A 21,355-nucleotide genomic window follows, 5' to 3' on the forward strand; every position below is an offset into this window, starting at 1 on the left:
TCTTTTAAACACAATAAACCTCGTCAGATTTGGTGCAGTGGTTGCCGAGAAAAACGAATTCTGCTTTTACATGTATTTAGGTAGGAGCACTCGAGCTAAAGCTTCCTCTTAAAAGGCACTAGGAACAAACTTACTAACTGCCCCGCGAAAGAGGTCGTTCGAGGAGGCACTGGCACAAACTTTTATGATATGGTCGGTTCTCAGTGTTTGAACGTGAGTGAGTTCAAACTCCGCACAAGTTAGGACATGTTATACTATCATCATCAGCACGTTTTTTGTATGCGTTATTTCTTTAGAAACGTAAGCTCCTTTTGGCCAATGGGAGCTGACGTTTTGGTCACGAGGAGTGACGTACGGCCAGCTATCGTTATTTGAAGAAACTGGCGGAAAACGCAGGACAAGAAAGCCGAAGAAATTCAGTCTGCAAGATAACGTAAGTAATATTGAGTCGTGGTTTCGTTTGCTTTCATTAGCACTGTTTATGATAGTTGACCGCAGGCTATATGCGTGCAGTGGTTCGTCGCAAACTGAATCGGTGTCGGTTGCTTTCAAACCGCTGAACATTTTTAGCAGCTCGCTCTGAAGTGGAACATTATCTCAATATAATCTCATTAACCGCCTGTGCAAATGTGCATTGTGCTACACAGTCTGTTGTGTTCGCAGAAGCACGTCTAATGCCTTAATCTTGTTTGGTTTCATCTTCAGCGTCTCCGCGGTGAACTGCCCGGACTCCTTCGGCAACACAATGTCGGAAGTGGATGTTACCCATTACAGCTTTTACGTCGACGAGGATGACGAGAGCATTCTGATTAATGAGGAAAAGCTCAAGTCATCTGGACTTCCCTACATCCGGCGTTACCGTACCAAAAGCTGCAACAGCAGCCAGTCCAGCAGCGCGGCGCCTGAAATGGGGCACATCAATGGGTCTGCGGACAATTCGCTGTTCTCGGCCGACGGGTCAGAACGCGGCAGTGGGTCTTCGGCCGACGACTGTATCGATGGCTTGAATAACCTGAAGCTTTCCAGCACCGATCATGACAAGGAAAACAGAGAACCTTCTCAGCCGAAAGAGGTTGTACGCCTTTTCTCCGATAAATGCAAGCAAACTCTGAGCCTGAGCGAACGTATGGACGCCTGCGCCGAGCCCGAAGGAGAAATTCTGGCGCAGTATTTGGAGCCACAGCAATGTCAGCCAGTGACCCGTCAAGGAACTTTGGAACAGCCAAGCAAGCAAAACACTTGCGAAGTGCAGTTAAGCGATGACAACTGTAGTGTTGTGATGAGTGCTCCTCTCGCCATGTCCACACCGCGTCCCTCAAAAGTTTCGGGGCTAAACGAGCCGACCTGGCACGCGGGGGCCAACGCGGAGACAGCAGAAGTCAACACTCTGCCAAGTCCCTCAACGGGAATTGAACAAAACCTCTGCAGTGAATTCTGTCCCAAACACTGTGAACAGATGTGTACAAATGTGCTTAATCCTGTGAAACAGCGCCTCTCTTTTGACTCCAGCGAAGGTACGGAGGAAGCCAAGGCAGAGCATGTATTTGATAATCAACTGTTTTGTAGTGGTATCGAACCATTGCCTTCCTCTAGTCACATTGAAACTGATCAAGAGCTTGTCGCACATGTGCCCACTGAGATCCTGGTGTGCGATAAGAGTTTCGTTGCCTCACAGAAACCCGCCAAAGAGAAGCTTCAGACTGCAGCATCTGGTACAACTTCTTACAAGGGGCAAAATGAGGTGCAAAGCTTGGCAGTGACCTCCGCATCTTCCACAGAGCACACGTTGACGACTTCAGATGATGCTCCCGGAGAACAGTGCAAACAGGACTTCCCTACCCCTGTAGTCACAAATCTTGCCACACAATCTGAGTGCTTGCCCATAGTTCAAAGCGGTGTGGAGATGGCATGTCAGACGTCTTTCTGCTTTGGTAATGTTCCGACAACAAGCACTACCCGCATGACCCCAGTGAAGCTCTTTACCCCGCACAAGTCTCCACAAAAGGGAGCTGGCAGTGCCCCTACTAAGCCCCTTTTGAGTCGCCGAGAGACTAATCTGGCAGGATCTGTTCGAGGCCGCTGTCGCACTCCATCGAACATACCGTTGCGGAGCTGGAATTCACCCATTGTTTCCACGAAACCTAGGGAGACTGTGTTCAAAGTACCAACACCTGTATCTGGAAAAACTCCAGGTAAGGCTCCAGTCAAGACTCCAGTCAAGACTCCAGAAAAGAGTCCAGTAAAGGTTGAGCAAGGTCAGGCCCACCATGGCACCCCACGGAGTGTGGGGAAGGGCTCACGGCCACCTTGGTCAGTCATCAGCCCTGTTGCTCGGGTAAGAGATAAGTAACCTAACACAATATTGTACAATACAGCAGAAAGTAAATCGTCACAAAAAAAGACAACAAACAAACTAAGCAATTGTAGCTAACAGTGTTTCTGTTTTATGTGACCAAGATTCAGCACTATAAACAACCAAATCCAATGCACCAGTACATCATGGTTGTCTTGCACTATTGTAATTGTTGTTACCATTTTGGAGGAGCACTGCATGCTCAAAAGTTGCACTTTTACCTATGGAAATTTATTTGAAGAAGTACTAGACGACGAGACAAAAAAAAGATAATACAAGGGCGAAGTGCGTCCCTGTGTTGCTTTTCCTTGTCTCGTCATTTAGCCCTCCTCCAAATAAGTTTAAAAATGTACCAATAAGCTCAATTTTCAACCCTTATGCAGTTTTACTTAATCTGCTGACCTCTAGCTTATTTTAATTAGTGCTGTTGAATCTGAATCAGGCCATGTGATGTCTGTGATGTTACATGCAAGCATTGTATAGTAAACGCTGTCACTTCTGGCTGTGCTGTTGCACATTACCCAGCAGCAACTTTTTTTTTTTTCATATAATGACTACTAAAACCAAAACATTTAGGTTCTATTCAGAGTTCATGGTACAGAACACTGCTCCCTGGTGTTCTAAGGTTGCTTGCCACACAGTTGGGGAAGCAGACACACAGTGTAAACAAAAGTAGATACTGCTGCAGCATATTGGTCAGCCCTTGTTCACAATGTGAGAGACACCCACTGTGGTTTGTCAGTGGCTATGGTGTTGGGCTGCTGAGCGCAAGGTCGCGGGATCGAATTCCGGCCACAGCGGCAGCATTTCGATGGGGGCGAAATGCAAAAACACCCGTGTACTTAGATTTAGGTGCACATTGAAGAAACCCAGGTGGTCAAAATTTCTGGAGTCCTCCACTACGGCGTGCCTCATAATCAGAATGTGGTTTCGGCACGTAAAATCCCATAATTATTAATGTGAGAGACAGACTTAAAATGTGATGTTACCAATGTCAACATATTGTACTCACTTGAGTCTCTGTTTTCTTTTTTGCCCCAGTACATCCACGAGAACCCAGCACCACCGCTAATCCAGATTGTGAGACCTCGAAAGTCTCCGTCAGCAAAAGTAAGATGAGCAGCATTTCTTGCCCAGTTTCTTTATTGCTACCTTTGCTACCTTGTACCTTGCCTTATGTTCAAACCTTTTTTTCTTTCTTTTGCCCATATTTGGAAAAACTGTTGGTGCACTGATTGTGAACCACGTAGGTGTGAGGCAGGGTTTTACTGACTAGCTTGTGGTTATTGCAAGCAGCTTAAGAACTGTAAGCCAGACGTCTCTGTAAAATCAGGCTTGCAAGGGCATGAAGTTTGAATGTCAAGTGCTATTACAGAACTTCGTTGTCATGCGGTCATGAATATTTTTGGCAGAGCAGGTGCATCCACGATCATTAGGATATGGTGTTCCAACTGCCACCAGACAATTGCTTCTTGGCAATGCATATCTCTGGTTTACACACACCACATTGCTTCAGAGGTTTTCTCCGATTGCCACTCACACAAATGTGAAATTTAAGAATACGACAGCTACAAAAGCTCTGCAAGTCAGCAAGTCCATTTCACTGTATTGCAACAAAATGAACAGTCACATTTAATCTGTTTGCAGCAGAAAATCAACATGAGGTGCTGTGTTTTACTGATAAAGTGTAACCATACACCACCTGTATCTCTTTCATTAGTGGTGTGCGAATACCATTTACTTGAATCAAATATTGAATCAAATCAAGAAAAAAAAAGTCAAATATCAAATCAAATATAAAATATTAGAAAATTTAACACAGACATTTATGCTTACAAATTTTGTGCAAAAAATACGATGCTGCACAAGCTCAGGACGCTGCTCACGTTACATAACAAGAATCTTGCTAGCTATCTTGCCAGATACTTAGTAATCGAGATGTATTGTATGCCCTACTCTTATTAAAGGGAACACCAAATTAATATGCCAGTATTGATAACAACTAAGTTCGTCTACAAAGGCCTGGAAAATATATTAGATAGATAAATAAAATCCTGTCGAATAGAGTCAAGAGAATAGAGCCTCTGTGGATGGAGAGATAGCAAAGTTGTCCTAAATACCAATGAGGTTTTCAGTTTATTAGTGAGCCTTACTGTGCTTATTGGCAGTCTTCTGTTGCTTACATACTTCTGTGTTTTCCATACGTGTGGCTTTTGTCTGTGTAGCTTTAATCGGTTCGGCCGACCTGGTAGAATCTTGTACCTATAGGGATCGTGTGCTGTGCAAACGCTGTTCGCGTCAAGGCACCAACCATAGCCAGGCCATTCACCAAATATTCAACAAATCGAATACTATATACTCCGTTTGTACATTGAATTATTTGAACGCTCACTACCCTATACGAAATCAATTATTCTAGTATTCACGCACTCCTATTATTTACACCTCTAATAATTTCCTGTGACAGATAGTCCAGTTCTGCCACTGCATGTAGATAGCTTAAACAGGTGGAAATTAAGTGCATGCAAAATTATGATGTTTCTATAAAGTTAGCTAACAAAGTTTTACTAATTACTTTTCATTCCTTTACTTCAGTGCATATGCTGGAATAACAGAAACGAAATGAGTAATTATAAAGGAACATTTACTTAACAGAAATTCCAACGCAAGTACTAATTTCAAAGTGTCTGTTCCCACAATCTGCTAAAAAATGCATTAGCACTCCAGTTAACATCATGCTGATGTGTGCATGACAGGGTTTTAGCGGGAACTATTAACTGGACATAAAATTTATTTCATAGAACATATTCGGAAAGGATACTTCAAAGCTTGCTAGCCTTTAAGCAAATATTTAAATATGCAACTGTTTCGCTTCAAATCTGCAAGAAAGAACACATGCTCTAAAATGAATTAATTAAAAAGTTCATTAGTTAAATTCTGGTAGTTAGCTACCAGAACATTCTGACTTGCAGTGCAAGTCAGACTCTTATCTTAAACACACAAGATATCTATATATATCTTCATCACACAAGATATGTTGAATTAAAATACAGTAGATTCACATTAAAGGGCCCCTCACCAAGTCTGGTCATCTTGAGCATTTTGAGCTTTGCACACAATGCGTGCTAATGATCGTGTCTGCTAAGTATCATATATGCACCGTGGAAAGAGCTTAAATTTCAAGCCAAATTCTGTTTGCCCTTCTTGCGGGTGCCGCGCTCCCAGTTGGAGAGTCGGAGACAATCGTGCAAGTGCACCTACATGGCGCAAGTGTACATGGCCATGCTGTGACCTCACACATGATTTCAAGAAGTGTTCAAGGCAACATCAGTTATTTGTTTAATCTGTTGCTTCAATAGATTAATAAAAGTTTAGACAAATAATAAAACATACAAACTGAATGTCTGCGTATTTTTGTTTTACTCCGTACCGTAGCAAGAGAGATGTATTTCCGTTTCGTCCACTTGTTCCCACCTCATGCAGTGACGCATTCAGAGAGCAAAACTATGCCATTTTCTATCATGTTCCAGCACGCGATCATGCTCTGTGACCCGCTTGCATCTGCCTCAATGTTCGTGCAGCACTAACTTATACCGCTAGTCCAGTGTCTTTGTGCACAGTACACAAAATGGTGTGCTGCGCGAAACAAGACAAATGCAATAGCTCGCACACGAAACCTTCAGCGGAATTGTGCCACAACCAAAAAAGTGAGGAAGAGAAAAAAGAAAGAAGGCAGGGCCCGTGATGCGTTTGATGCATCCTCTGGCTCCGGTATGGGAGAAGAGGGTAGGCGGTGCAAGTAGAGAGAGCGTATGTTGGCGATGAAGCTCGCCTTCTGAAATGATGGGTTTGTGGCACTTCTAATATTTACATTTCTGCTATTAATGAACTAATCTGAAGAACTGTTGTGGTAGAGCCCTCCTTGGAGGGCACGTAACAATTTCCAACGTATAATCAAAATTATCTATGTGGCCTGGTGAGGGAATCTTTAAGATGAGCTCGAAGGGACTGTGAGAATCTGTTCTTAAAACAAAGTGATCCACAGAGCCAAAAAGTGCTATTCTGGGAGTGGCTGAATAATCATGACACAAAATAATAAACAAAACAGCAATAAAAAGGCACACCTAATTATTGATGTTGCCTGACATAAGGTACTGCTTCATGCACTCTTTCTTATTAATAGAGTACTGACAGAACATTTTTTTCTTGTTTTTATCACTTTGTTGGATAGCCATTGACAAAGTAATCACGCCATGGAACCTCCATTCCCCAAGAGCGCAGCAAATAATTAATTACATTGCCTTTTAATTTGACTATTTCAGAAGAAGACTCAAGATGTCATCAAAGCATGTGGTGGTTATATCATGGTGCGAGATACTACCTGGCGCGTGCACACACACTATGGCTATACTAAAGTCCTGCTGCAGAAATCTGAGTCTATTCAGCACTCGAAGGGACAAGAGGGGAGAGTGTGTCCCCCTGCGTTTTCAAGAATGGTGCACAATTAGAATGGCCGAATTGACAGCTTTTGGCGGTGCAGTCATTGTATGGCGCCAGGCTGACTGCCAGCTTCTCAAGTTGTTTGTGATATCACATGACCACCATCTCCCCTTTTGGTGACATTGTTAAGTAACCTTTTTCTCATTCGAAGCTGCGCTTTGCTTGGTGTGCATCTTGAATGAGCCGTTTAAAAGGAAATTTAGGCTTTGTATAATTATGGAGTTGACAGCTACCTAAGAATGCAAAAAAGCACAATACAACACTTTCATGCCAGTACTTTAAGTAATTGTGGCTTCTCAGCTACGGGCAGGTCTGTGCATTGTCGCAAAAGCTGCACTTTGTTGAAAAAAAGCACGAACTTATTCAGGGAACATCAGCTGCGTCCTTTGAGGCTAGTTCTTGTGGCTCCAGGGCAATGTCCTCACACAATTATGAGCCTGTTTACGCACTTCCTCAATTATTGTTTCTATGGAGTCAGCCTTTCAGGTTTCCACAACGTCATCTACATTGGCACAGCTGTTTCTGTCCACAGACACAGCCTTTCCTAGTTCTGTAACTGGTGGACTCACCTCCTCCAAGCATGCCAATCTGAACCTCTTACTGAGCTGAAAAACAGGGATCAATGTCGGCTCTTGAAGTTTGGGTTGATTGAATTTGTGGTTTAAGGGGATTTTTTTTTATTGGGTCGATGGGAAACCAAATAAACATTCACGCATTGTCCCTCTAATGAAATATTCGGCTTATCTGGTAGTGTTTTTAAATGGTAGTCACTGCAGCTTCAAAAACAAAATGCAAGGCATCATTGCCTTTGTTTCCTTGTTAACATAAAGAAGAGAAAAAGGCTCGAGAGATGGCCTGCCAATGCTTCTTGCTGGGAGAAAAGTGGGATGGAAATCGCATGTCACATGGCTGTGAACTTCGTTTTGTGACTAAGCACTATTAGCAAAGGCATCACAGTTGCTAGCAGTGGGGCTTGACATCAGAGTGCCAAGCTTACTCCAACTTATCCTCTTGATGTAGACTAGTGGCAGGGGTATTCGGTTGTTACAAGAAGCACAGCGGTAAGCAATAGAGGCTGTAGCGCTGTGCAACAAAGCAGTGCCCATGCAGCACGGCAGTGCACACACATCTGGCTTCACGAAAAGTGACATCGCAGCCCTTCTATTTTCTTTTCTTAATATAGGTCACTCACTCCTTTGGTATCTGTGCCTGTGTTTTGCATTGTAGACTCCTGCATTTATTGTTATTTCTTTTTCTTTTTTTCTGTTACTGGAACTATGTGCCTTGTCCAAACATAGGACTTTTGCACTTTGCATTTTTCATGTTGTCTTTTCGTATTAAAGTCACTTTTAGCACTGCTAAGCTCACATATGTATCCTTGGCATTTCAGTCTCTGACAGCGGCGACCTCGCCTGTTCACGTGACCACCTCGTCAGCATCTCCACGTTTGTGTACTGGTTCACTGCCAGACAAACGCTACCAAACATCAAACATGGGAATCCTTCAGAGGGTGTGTCTTTGTTTGTACTCAGTTTTCTACATGAGAGGAAAATATGCAAAATGCACAAGTTCATTTTCTTACTCAAGATGTGCATGCCCAAGGACAGATAAACTCTTTGGCTGTTTTGATGGGCTGAATAATGTGAACTTGCATCAAGGAAATTACTAAAGGACGCACATTAGGTTGCACATGTATAACTTCAAACAGCTTAAAGCTTGTGGAAGGTATAGCTGCCGGAGAAAGTTGATGCTGTAAAGTTCTAAGCACCATTTGTCATGATTATTGATATAATCATTCAAGAATTACTTAGTGACTGTACTTACATTGTATTAGTGGAGCAGGGAGGCTCATATCAGAGCCTCATTCAATCTGTACTTACATATTGAACTTAGCCCAGTTTTAGCTTCCTTCTGTTACTATAGTGAGAGCAAACATACACATCTTCATGTTGGAAAGCCAGTTTCTAAACCATCGCAAGGAGTCACCATCCACCTGACTGTTTGAAGAGCTGTGCTCTAGCAGTGAGCAATAAGATATCTTACTGATAGGGTTTATATGTAAGCCAGTGCAACCTGTCAAATGCTTAGCAAAGATGTGTTTGAAATGTGTAGCAGTACCTGACCCTAGTATGATAAGTTCCATGCGAGATCACGCCACATAAAAAATTGATATTGTTAGCAGCGTAGACATGAGACCTGAAACTTAGGCATGTGCATTTTGTCCTTGTTGAGAGAGCATTGCAGTGCATCTCACAATTCCAGTCCCTCTTGCAGCAACAGAAGGACTCTGATTACATTAATGAACCCAAACCTTGTGCATGCTTCATTACCTCATTAATATTGCAATATCAAAACTGCTTAGTAATAACCATCACAAAAGCTTCAGTGCTGTCCTTAAAGTATTGTGGTGAACATTTGTGCCATACACCTCCTCAGAGCTGGTTTGTTGTGTGCTTTGCAGGCGGGTCTCGATCCCATGGTAAAGCCTTCCAAGCCTGTAGTCATCAAGCACACGGGTAATGCACTATGTCATCTTATGCCCTTCCCCTTAATTGTTATACATGCAGCGACAATTAAGCTGATATACTTACTATTGGTTTCAGTTTCCGCAGAGGCTGGTGACCAAAGCGTCCCTGTAAGTACTACATATTCTTGCTTGAAGACAGTAATTTAATTGTTGGAAAAAAGTTGGTTACTATAATTGAGCAAATGGCCAGGATCTCACAGCTCCCCAAGAAAAAAGAATTTTGCTCCTGAACCACATCGCGGGTGCATGACCGTGACGTCATTGATCTCAAAGCATATTGTCACATTGACCTTACCCACCTTACCTGAGCAGAATTTTAATAAAGTTGTTACCACCACCACCATTTTGGCACATTTGGGCTGCTGTTGTGTAAAAAAAAAGTTCTAAAGACCCTCTGGTTGAGTTTTATTTTTAAAATGTATTGTGTTTACCAATAAATGTATGCATACTTCTGAGTAAATACTGTTCAAATGTATGATGCCAAAACGTGTTAGTGCCAGAGCCCTAATTTGGCATTGCCGCGCTTGTTTATGGTGTGCTGACGTATTTTCGATTCTTCATTTTTTGCTTTAAATGAAAGTCTAAACCTCAGAAAGAAAACAAAATATTCGCAAAACCTCATGACGCCCTAAATAATTTATTGTGCTACTTTTTGTACAGCCAATTTAAGTTTCGTTTCCGCTGTGTTGTGACGTCACGACGCAGAAGTTAATCACGTGGGAGCAAGATATTGCGACTTGACACTCGCTCCGGCTCACTCAGTCGTCTGCTGTGCTGCGATATCGGCCGTCGAGAGTCGCAGCTTAGAATGCGACCTAACGAGCCGCAGCTATCGAATGTAAAAACTATGGTGGCATATCCAGGGTGTCTACCAACCGGGAATTCTCAGAGATTTCGAATAGTCTGGAAATACACAGGGAATGTGTGCTACTATTAGGTAAAATTAGGTGCAACTTAATTGAAAGCGAACGAAAGCCGCGGTAGGGCTGGCTCAAGTAACAGAGGGATCTTAACGAGTCGTATTCTGACGCGTGTCGTCGGCTGGAGGAGTTTCCAGTGTGCAATCAACGACCGACTTTCCAGGCGCGCGATAATTCGGACAGCTTCGCGGGGCCACCATGCACGTACCCCTTAGAGTAAATGTGTCTGAAATTTCGGACGCAAGAACGCTTCGCCGTACGACTTTCCAGACTTTTTGCCGTGACCGCAGGTCCGAAACGGCATTAATCAAAGCCACCATTGCCGCCGTTTTGATTACCCAACGCCTCCTTTATGAGGCGTTTATTACCTCGCCGCCAGATCTGCTGGCAGCCGTAGCCACTTTGCCGCGGCAAACGCTATAGGCCGGTGCTTCGACGTTCGCTGTTAAGCTTCTTGCTGTTCAGCGCCATGTTTTTCATTGAAAGAATTCGCCGCTGCCAGCAACGGCACCGACTTCGCCTTTGTGGTGCTCGCGATAGGCTTCAAAGCTCGGAAAGCACGGTGCGTTGCAGAATGCCATGTCCCGAAAGTCAGCATCGCCTCAATGCAGCAATGTCACGCGCTAAGCATACGCGAAAGTACTGCAGTGAAGCATAATAAGCGCGCGAAGGCGCAATTATCACGGGACACAGTATGTATTCCTTAATTGTACACCCGTCTACCCGCCATCTCCTGTCACAGTACGAGCACCGATATGCCTAATAAGTGTACTGGCAGGCCTTTTCGGATGTGCCTGTGGCGATTTGACCCTTTAAGTGCAGTAAAAGTCGGGCATTCATTGTCTAGGAATTGCCTGATTTTTCGGACGTTTTCGCGGCCCCTAGGGAGTCTGAAAAATCGGACTTTCACTAGAAAACTGACCAAGAGGATCCTTCAAATGGGTTGTGGGACGAACGCGCGGTGGAAGGAGGACGTGAACAGAAATGACTTATGCATTGAGGAATGAACAGGAAAGGAAGCGTGCCGCCGCTTCTGTCAAGGAGCTTGAGTGTTGACTGACGCCGAGATGCAGGTGTCCCTCATCCAAACCGAAATAGACTCTTTAAATCAGTGAAACGCAACACTGAGGCGTTGTGCGCGGGAAGAGAATATGTCGGGACAGTTGAGGTTGACCCACCAGCTGTTCAGAGAGAATCTCACTTGCGACTAAGTTCGGGCCTCACCAATAAGCTTGCTATCAGTTGATAGAAATAGCTCACATCCCCTTAGGATCACGCTGTCCACATCTCTGGATGCGCGGCTTATTTTTGCCGTTTCTGTGCAGTGGTAGCAAGGAATAGAGCACAGACATTAAGCTTATTGAACAATCAGATAACCTAAATTACTTCCGTTTTACTTCAAAGCGATATGTATAATTACAGAGTACTGCTTTGTTGAAGGCACTACCGTGTTTTACGTGACGTGTGACGTGGAGAATGTCGGCAGCAACCTCAAAATATATGTATTTTCTTCCTTGACATGCTTGAAGCCAATGAATAACTTGTGCATGTAATTCGAGCAGGGGATCTAATCTTTTTTATGAAGAAACTTAGCATGACTGACTTTAAATTATTCAACTGCTTAGTTACTCTGTAACTACAATGACTCATAATAAAACGCTATAAAAGTCATTTTGTTCCTTTCAGTGGAGTCTCAAGCAACAGCTATGTTTCACGCATGTATTGACAATCATTCATAATTCTTGACTGAAGGGGGTGTTCGAAAATATTTACTTACACATGGATCTCCTTTTTATTCGTATGTGACAATGTTCAATTCGATTAGCAATGAGTCTTACTAACTTTCTAAAGGTATTTATTTCGCTGTGCACTTTACTAACCCCTCCCTTCTGATTTCTTTTTGAATAAAATAAATGCTACTCCTTACTATTCAAACTGGATTAAGTCGTTTTGTTTATCTTTTAGCATGATTACTAGAAAGTCACAGCATCGCGGGCAGCAAGGTGTCAGCCTGTCTTGACATAAAACAAGGTTTTGTGTCAGTGAGACAATTTTGCAAAGCCATTCAGGGAAAACCTGGAAAACTCAGGGAATTTGGAAATGTAAACTTGGTAGACACTTTGCATATTAGAGCACTAATCTCAATATCCTGCTCCCACGTGACCACCACCTTCATGATGGCGTCACGATGCATAAAACCCAAACCGAAACTGGCTGTGGCGCTCTGAGGCTTGCCAATATCTTTTCGGGGTTTGGAGGTCTAGGAACTTCATTAACAAAAAAAAAAAAAAAAGAGCAGTTGCAAATATATGATCTCAGCAGGCGTAACCTAAAATAGATAACTGTTTGGGCATGCTGGTAGGACATGAATGCAGCTTTTTGCGCTCGTGTGTCCTTCGCCTTGTGCGCAGAAAACTGCCTTAAAATAGAACTGGAACTAGTGTATATTCAATAAACTTTTCCTTTGTGTGTGTGTGCGTGGCTGATATTATAGTGCGCTACTTTGTGCATATTTGCAGGAAATGGAGGCATCTGTAATCCAAGTCATCCGCCACTGACCGTCGCCGGTGCTTGTCATTCAAGTGCTGTCATGCTGTGCTCAAATCAATGCAACTCGCTCAAGTACCATGTAGTGAAACTTGAACGCAGGCCGCCATGTAATGGCAAAGTTTTTGCAAGGCGCCGAAATGTTTCTGCGGCATGTGCGCTGTTGAAGTAATGTAATGGAACGTAATGACACGCTATCGTTGAGAGAGAGGAAAAAAAAAAAAAAAAGACGTCTCAGGCTTGTTTTCGTCGCGTGCAGTGAACGGCCTCTTCGCCAGGCTGCGATAAACACCACTCAACACATTGGCCTCCGGCGCTTCTCTCAAGGCTGCTGGCCACATTGACAGCGCGCCAACGGACGAGCACATCGAAAATGGATTTCACCGCTGTTTCTGCGCACGCGCGAGGAGCAGTAGCTGCGAGAGAGAAATGTGGGGACTTTTGGTGCTCAAGATTTCTCGTCGTTTAGGTACTACGGGGAAGAAAACCGTTTGCTCCGTTTGTCCCTAGCCGAGCTTGCAGCACAGAATCGACAGGATGCGTGGCCGGCAAGGCGGGAAAAGCCGCGACCGAGGCGAGTTTGTTTCTATTTTGTTGCGACGGTAGCATATTAAATTTTATAGTCGCAAGGGGATACATTTGGAAGTGAGGTGTCTTCTCGGATGACTTTAGTGGCAAAGCATTACGTCGTGCCGATGCATTGTTCATTAGTGTCGTTGATCAAGGTCAGCATACCACACACTTCAGGGGAATCGCGGGAACGGAAACAGTTTATGAATTAACTGCCGTGCCGATGCATTAGTTCTTAATGTAACTGAGAATACAGCACACTTGGAGGTTCGTGGGAATGGAAATCTTGTACTCTGTATGTGTAAGTATAAAACTTGCGTCGTCATGCAATCTGAGCCGTAGATCGTTGCGAGAGCTGTATAGCCACACTGGCAAAACACTACGCCCTGCGGATGAATACGGAAGAAATGTATGCAAAAGAAAAGTGGTCGTCATGCAATTTCATAGCAGTAGACCTTTGTGAAAGCTGTGCAGTAACACTGATATTGGCTAGTTAATAATCCCGGCTGTTACAATGTCTAGCTCATATACGGGGCGCTCTATGTGGGCGAAACAAGGGCTCAGATCACTACAACTGCATGCGAAATAGCTCTGAATGCCTGCCAGTACACTTGTTCGGCGTCTCTGTGGTCAGCCAATGACAAACGCATTGCACGAAACAGTGAGACTTTGTTTAATCCGCAATGCTTGTGTGGCGAACAGGAGAGCAAAAGGTGAAAACAATGTTTTCATACAAGGCAAGTTATCCATGTAGTGGAATTGCATTTATCGTTGGTGTAGTGTTGATGCACTTTCTGAAGTCCAACCTTTAATGCAACTTAGTTTTCATTGGTGCAAGTGCTTCTACTGGAAACATCCAAAATATTATTTAACAAATCAGGTTGCTGTCTTGTAGTTTTAGAAATTTTCCTCTGGTCTTAAGTCTTTTCTGAATCTGGAAAAGCTGGCTGATTGCACATTTCATCTCGAGATAGCTCGCACACTTTGTTGAGTGCAGATGAGCACACTTTGTTGAGTGCAGATGAGCACTGCAACTTCAATCATTTTGATGAGGCACCGATCTAATGCCGCTCACTCTTGCCACAGCACTTTTTCAACTTGTACTGTACTTGTTTCTTCCACCTTCCATTTGCAGCACCAGGGCTAAGGCACAACAGCAATAACATTTCTAGCAGAAAATTCTTGCTCCTTGGCATCTGAGCTCCCCATTCATTTGCTACTTTCTTCAAATTTTTCTTTTCATGTGATGCTCTTGCCTTCACACACTGTCAGGCTTCTCCTTCATGCGTTTCTTTAATACTCCTTCTGTCTGCTTCTTGCTCGACATACCGTGCATGCCTTCAGTCATGTCCAATTGATCGATGCAGTCTTGTCCTTTTCTCTCCCTCCTCCAGAATTTGCAACTTTCGACAACCTAGCATTATTTTGCTTCTTTTTGTGATAGTGCCTGGCTATCTGTTGCTGATGCCACACATTCACTTTGCAATGGTTTATTAGACCACATACATAAATTAATAGCTGTATAAAACCTTGACCCTCCAGCACTTCCACAAAATTCATGCAGAAGTGGAAACAAAGATTACACTTAATTCTTCACCACACATTACTATGTCTGCATCAAAGCTTGATATTACCAACATGTGTGCAGTGTCGTTGCCCGTGCTTCCTGGACAGGAAAGCCAGTTGCTCCAGTTCACAAGGCTAGAACAACTGCGAAGTGATTGAGTTATCTGCTTGTGCTGCATTTTGTTGCCACAAGCTGTACAAGGTCTTGGCATGTGCTGCAGATAACCGCATCTTTTTGCTTGCTGCATTCCTCTGTGATGCATTGAACGTGTCTGCTTCCATTTACCCTGCTATTTTTAAAGCGAAGCTGTATATGGCTAGGTTCTGACCACGACCAATAGTGCATACATCGACAGGGTGTGTAGAAAAAAGTTGCGTCGACAAAATTGAATCCACAGTAGCCTGCTGTGCGCCAGCAGTGCTCAGTGGCTCTGGAGTGGATGGCAGAATAATAAAACGTCATTGTGTACCCACCAATGTCTGTGCCTCGTTTTCTTGTGAAGTCGACATCGCTCTAGCGACGTTATCAGCAGTTTTACTTTGGTCCTGCTATGGCCAGGAAGCGTCTAGTCCATACTGAAGAAGGACGATGTGCATGTTAAGAGCACCGGTGTGAGCAACAGCGTGAAGGCAACGGGCAGCTGCTATAGCCAGACCCGTCTTGTCTGCAGATCCGTAATGTCGGATAGCTGCTCTGTGACTGATGAAAAACAGCGTGCCCGTGAGGATCACCTTTGCAAACAGAAGCGGGAGTGGGCACTAAAGCATCGGCGACCTATTGCAGTATATCACAGTGACCACAAAGCAATGGTTACCATGGTGACAAAGTAAATAGAATATCAAAGATAACGAAGTTGTGTGTATGTTTCTTTATTTAATCAATATAGCAATTAACCATATATAATTCAATATACTTGTCAACAAGTACAGCTTCAGCTGGTCTTCCATCTTCACATAGTGGAAGGGCTCTGAATTGTATTTTTTTTATCATCATCATCGTCATCAAACTTGTGCATTTTCTTTTTGTAATGCTACAGCCTGTTTCGTGCCATCACTGTTTTCTCTGCTTTCGCCTATTCTGCAGCAGTTGCTGCCATTGTCTCTTGCCTAGGTGTTGGTCCGCATGACATGCCAGAGATGCCATAGACAGTTTAATCACAGGGTGTTCAATGTAAGAGAAGGTCAAAATTACTGGTGTTTTTCATTTTTTAAGCTGGCTTTTTTGAACTTTTGTGTGATAAAACTCGCTTTGTTGATAAACAAGTGATTATCTTTGACAAGTTGTTTCCACTGACAACATTTTTTATGCGTCGAAAGTTCACACATTTGCCAACAAGGTGCACACACGACTCAAAGAACTTTGAAACTTTATAGGTCTTGCTTCATGCTTTGTCACTTGGTTTGACATTTTATTCCCATTTTTGATCTCATTAACCTGGCTGCTGTGCGGGAATACCGAACTTGCTACTTAGTACTCAGCACGAAACAATGCTTTAAGACCACTGTGTTGTCCACTTGCCTCACCATGCCACTGTGTGGTTTTGATCAGAATTTTCCATCATAAGTACACTGTTACAAAATTGCACATGACAAGTATGTTACCCTATATGCAAGCAATGCACTGTTTAAAGCCGAGCTAAATACTTCACCAAAAGAACTGGTTTCACCTCCAGTCCACTCTCTTTAGTCTGTTGTCTAAACATCCTGCCAAATACTGTCATTGCTGTTGTGTCCTGCCACAAATGTTCATTGTCAGTAAACCTTAATTGTTCTGTATGCTAGTGCAAGTAATATGCCTGAAAATGTACTATGGTGGTGTCCTGTCCTCTTAAAGATGATGACCAATTTTCCTGGAAACCATAGTAGCCAGAAGAATGGCATTTAAAATGTGCATCACCAAGGTCCTGCAGAAGAGCAGAGCTCAGTGTTCGAGCCTTGACATCACTCCATAGAATACCTGCATATCATTTGTGCTCAATTAACCTTGCTGCAAGACTTTTTCCATGGGCAAGGCCTAGAATGTTGGTCAATTTTTGATGCTCTGACCTAGTTTGATGCGATTTTCTGTGACATTTTTCTCTATTCCTTTCTTGATTATTTTGGATAGTGGCCTTCTTAGGAGCTATTGCTTCATTAGATGTTTCCTAGGAAGGAAAATCTTGGATGCCTTTATACCACACTAGTGCGCATCATCTGTATGGAAACAAAGCGCTGCATGAGCAGGTCTGTCTGCGGCAGCTGCTGTGAATTGCGCCCACGCATCACCCATGTGCTGCTCTCGTGGTCTTCCAATTAGCAACGCAGTCGCGCCACACTTCGCTTTGTTTGTGAAGTGCCACACGAGACAGATTGTCCATGCTAGCCAATATATTGCAAAATGGAAACATGTATAGAGCTGCACTCAAATTTCGCATTAGGCAGTTGGCGAAATATATTGTAAAAATAACAATTATATAAATACCATGCAATGAAACCAATCAATATGTACTGAACCAAACTTGTCACCTAATCGCACTGCAGGGAACCCCTGATCATTCTAAGTTACACCAAAGGCTTGTCATATTTAAATAGTCTCTTGTGCACGCAGTGCATGAATGGGATATCATTGAAAAATATGTGAATGCCCTAAGGGAGTGTAATTAGGACTGGCACTTTTTTCACTTTAACTGTCAGTTCCCTATATGTTGCTTCGCTATAGGGAGGTTATGCTCTAATAGAAACAGTTGGAAGACGGTTCTGTGCACCATTGTCACTTCCATCTATATTTTGTTTTGCACTGTGCATTCGTTTCAGACCCATCAACTAGCCCAAATTAATTTACATATCTCATAAAAGCAAGTGCACTGCAGTTGGAGCTTTGGAAATAGGCCTGTGTTTAAAACAGATTCGAGTGGTCGGCACATGAAGTGGGCTCATTCATGTGAGTACCCATGTCAGTGCTGTATTGTCTTTTTTTGAAGAGGATTGATCGATTGTTCCTGCTTTAGATAAAAGTCTAGTGATCTAGAGAGCATAGTTTAAAAGGCTGATGAAAAAGGGAACACTTTTGGATTTTGCGTGCTAACTACTATCTTGTCAGCTGCTACAGTTTTTGTAAATATTCAGTAAATATATTTGGTGCATCTCTTTTCCTCTGTAACACTTTCATGGAGGTTTCGGACGCTTCCAGACGCAAGACTGATTTATGCAGCAGGCACTCAAGGCGAGAATGCTTTGGCTACGTTGCCATCTGCGTCCACAGTCATCCTGGCACAACCGCCATGGTATGTTGGCCACAGAAACGTCACGTGGGTTGACAATATGTGTAGGCTGCTGTGAACACAGTTGGCAGGTGGGCTTTGCTTGCCTTGTGTGGTTTAGATTCCAGCTTATGATCTTGAAAATCTCGCCTTGTGCTTCTACTGAAGCATTACAAGCAATGGTGTCTGTCCTTTGGCATCATTATCTAGAACTTTTCACCTGTGTTGCCATCTGTTTACAGCAATGTTTCTCTAACTTATCTTATGTTCAAGTGCCATTGTACGTTCATTCTGGTTCACACATTTGACCTATCCTGTCATGTCTCGGCACAAAATGTTACGGAACCTGTATCTGTGAAAATATAGGGTTTTCAAACCATTTTCTCCTCTAACACAGGATACTGATGATGTTTAGAGCATCAGCAAATGTCGATAGCGTCTTGTTTCTGCGGAGAAATCGGCAAGGAAATGCTCTGTCCTGACAGACGCGTGTACCGTGATGGGGCCGATAACACCTGTGTGAATCAGGCCTTCGTGAGGAACATAGTTGTCACTTTACCTTTAGACCACTCTGGCTATGTCAAGAATTGCTGGATAAAACACACTTCTCTCTTTCAGAAAGAGATAATTGAAATGTTTTGGAGGTTGTCCTAATTTCCTGCCTCTGGCTTAAGCATGTGTGCAAGATGCAAGCATTAGGTCCGTAGAATTGACTGCACCATTTGAAGGTGCACCACTGTAAATGTTTGGTTTGCCTGCAAGACTGAAACATGCTTTGTTAAGAGTCTTATGGCTTTGGTAAATATTACGTCTCAATGTCCAGAAATACGTCTCAAGATGTTGAACTTTAAAGGGGTACTTACATGATATTGTCGCAGGAAGAAAGCAGGCGCACGAGTGTAAAATAATCTATATTTACAACTGATGTTAATGGCGTTCAGGCAAGTGCCAGACTTCGTCTTCATCTAGTCTAATCCAACTTCTTCCTTCCCTTCACCGTAACGTCACCCTCCCAGCGGGGTAGCTCCGTCCCGGTGCAAGTTATAGAGCATCACTTAATGGGGGGACATAGGGCTTCAGCCTGGCGACGTGAACAACATCGCTGGTGACGTTGGAAGGCACTGAAGGCTGGCCGACTGGGGCGATCTCGTATGTCACGTTGGAAAGTTGGCGTAAGATCTGGTACGGACCAGAATAACGGCAAAGTAGTTTTTCCGACAAGCCGACGCGACGTGAAGGCGTCCAGAGAAGGACAAGGGAACCAGGTGAAAAATGAGTCTCGGTGCCGAAGGTCGTAGCGTCGCTTTTGAGAAGCTTGCGAGACAGTGAGGCGATATTGGGCTACTTCTCGGGCCTGGGCGGCTAAGTCAATAGCATTGCGAGCGTAACCAGTGCTGGGTGATTGTACTGCGGAAGGTAGCAATATATCAAAGGGCAAGGTGGGGTCGCGGCCATACAACAGGTACAATGGTGAAAATCCGGCAGTGTCGTGATGGGACGAGTTGTATGCAAAAGTGATGTATGGTAAAGCGACGTCCCAGTCGCAGTGATCGTCGGAAACGTACATGGCCAGCATTTCAGTTAGCTTGCGGTTGAGTCGCTTGGTGAGGCCGTTCGTTTGAGGGTGGTATGCGGTAGCACTCTGATGTTCTGTAGAACAGGAGCGGAGCAGATCGTTGACGACCTTCAATAGAAAGTAGCAGCCGCGATCCGTCAGCAACTGGTGAGGGGCGCCGTGGTGCAGGATGACGTCGTTTAGTAAGAAGTCGGCGACATCTGTAGCGCAGCTGGTTGGTAGCACTCGTGCGATGGCATATCTCGTGGCATAATCGTTGCTACAGCAATCCATTTGTTTCCTTTGATGGAAATTGGAAAGGGGCCAAGGAGGTCTAGGCCCACCCAGTAGAAGGGCTCTGTAGGGATATCAATTGGTTGCAGCAAACCAGCGGGAGGCATAGCAGGCGTCTTTCGGTGCTGACACAGGTCGCAAGAAGCGACATAACGGCGCACAAAGCAATAAATGCCGGGCCAGAAGGAGCGTCGTGAAGTTGCTGGAGCAAGGCGAGTCGAAGGTGCTTGGGAACGACTAGGAGGAGCTCCGGGCCGTCTGGACGAACGCTGCGACGGTATAAAGTTCCATCGCGCAAGGTGAACATACGGAGGGACGGCTCATTGGGCGAGGAGCTTAGGCGTTCCATAAGTGTTCGAAGAACAGGATCTTTCCGCTGCTCGTTGCCAATATGGAGGAAGCCGGAGAGGGATAGTACACTGATGTCCGAGTCTGCATCAGTATCGTCCGGTTGATTTGCCATTGTGGCGGCTGGTAGATGACGTCCGCTGCGAAGTTCCGTGATTGTACCCAGCACCTCCACCAAAATGTTGCAGGAAGAAAGCAGGCCCACAAGTGTAAAATAATGTATGTTTACAACTGATGTTAATGGCATTCAGGCAACTGCCAGACTTCGTCTTCGTCTAGTCTAATCCAACTTCTTCCTTCCCTTCACCGTAACAATATTTTTGACTATTCATTTCTTGCGTTAAATCAAGGTCCTAGACTTCTAAACCCTAGAAAAAATTGTGACAAGCTTCAGAGCGCAGTTAGTAATTTACTAACTTTTCTACAGCCAATTTCAGTGTCGTTTCTTTTTATAAAGTGGAACCTCGATACGATTCTGCTTAATACATTTTTCGAAATGTTGTTTTTTTTCTTTTCCCGAAAATCCGATTTGGTTGGATAATATGTTGGATGATATGATTTTCCTATGAGACACTTTATTTTCCAGTTCCTGTGAAGATCGTATCAACGAGGTTCTACTGTATTTCAGTTTTTAATTTATTTCTCATTAACCCTTTATTGACATTTGTTGCCTACAGGCAACATACCAGAAGTATGTTTGTCTTGCCTAGTTTCATTGTTCAGTACCAAGATTCTGGCTAGGTGTCTTTGGCCAACACTGAATGAGAGGCAGCAACTGTCATTTGTTAGTTTAGAGCAGGAATACTCGACGAGGAAGAAGTTTGGCATGTGACTCACTGTCTTCTAAAAGTAAGGTCAGAGGATACAGGCCGATGCAAGATATGATAACTGCGGTGGTGTCACACATCTGAAGTAAAGCAAAAGAAATGTACACCT

The 21,355-nt window shown here is 43.8% G+C and overlaps 1 protein-coding gene across 1 annotated transcript in view; it reads left to right on the forward strand.

Annotated features, from left to right (window-relative positions):
* The window catches only part of LOC142571732 (uncharacterized), a 24,487-nt gene continuing 3,132 nt past the window's right edge, over window positions 1-21,355 (forward strand). Inside the window, exons 1-9 of the mRNA XM_075680290.1 lie at window positions 1-433; window positions 706-2,335; window positions 3,395-3,463; window positions 8,244-8,363; window positions 9,315-9,369; window positions 9,457-9,488; window positions 12,820-13,718; window positions 17,777-17,903; window positions 18,153-18,246. Coding sequence (XP_075536405.1) covers window positions 746-2,335; window positions 3,395-3,463; window positions 8,244-8,363; window positions 9,315-9,369; window positions 9,457-9,488; window positions 12,820-12,858 — 1,905 coding nt within the window. The 5' untranslated portion in view covers window positions 1-433; window positions 706-745 and the 3' untranslated portion in view covers window positions 12,859-13,718; window positions 17,777-17,903; window positions 18,153-18,246. The remainder of the gene's footprint in view (window positions 434-705; window positions 2,336-3,394; window positions 3,464-8,243; window positions 8,364-9,314; window positions 9,370-9,456; window positions 9,489-12,819; window positions 13,719-17,776; window positions 17,904-18,152; window positions 18,247-21,355) is intronic.

This window comes from Dermacentor variabilis, chromosome 2 (genome assembly GCF_050947875.1).
Source record: "Dermacentor variabilis isolate Ectoservices chromosome 2, ASM5094787v1, whole genome shotgun sequence".
In the NCBI taxonomy this organism is placed as follows: domain Eukaryota; kingdom Metazoa; phylum Arthropoda; class Arachnida; order Ixodida; family Ixodidae; genus Dermacentor; species Dermacentor variabilis.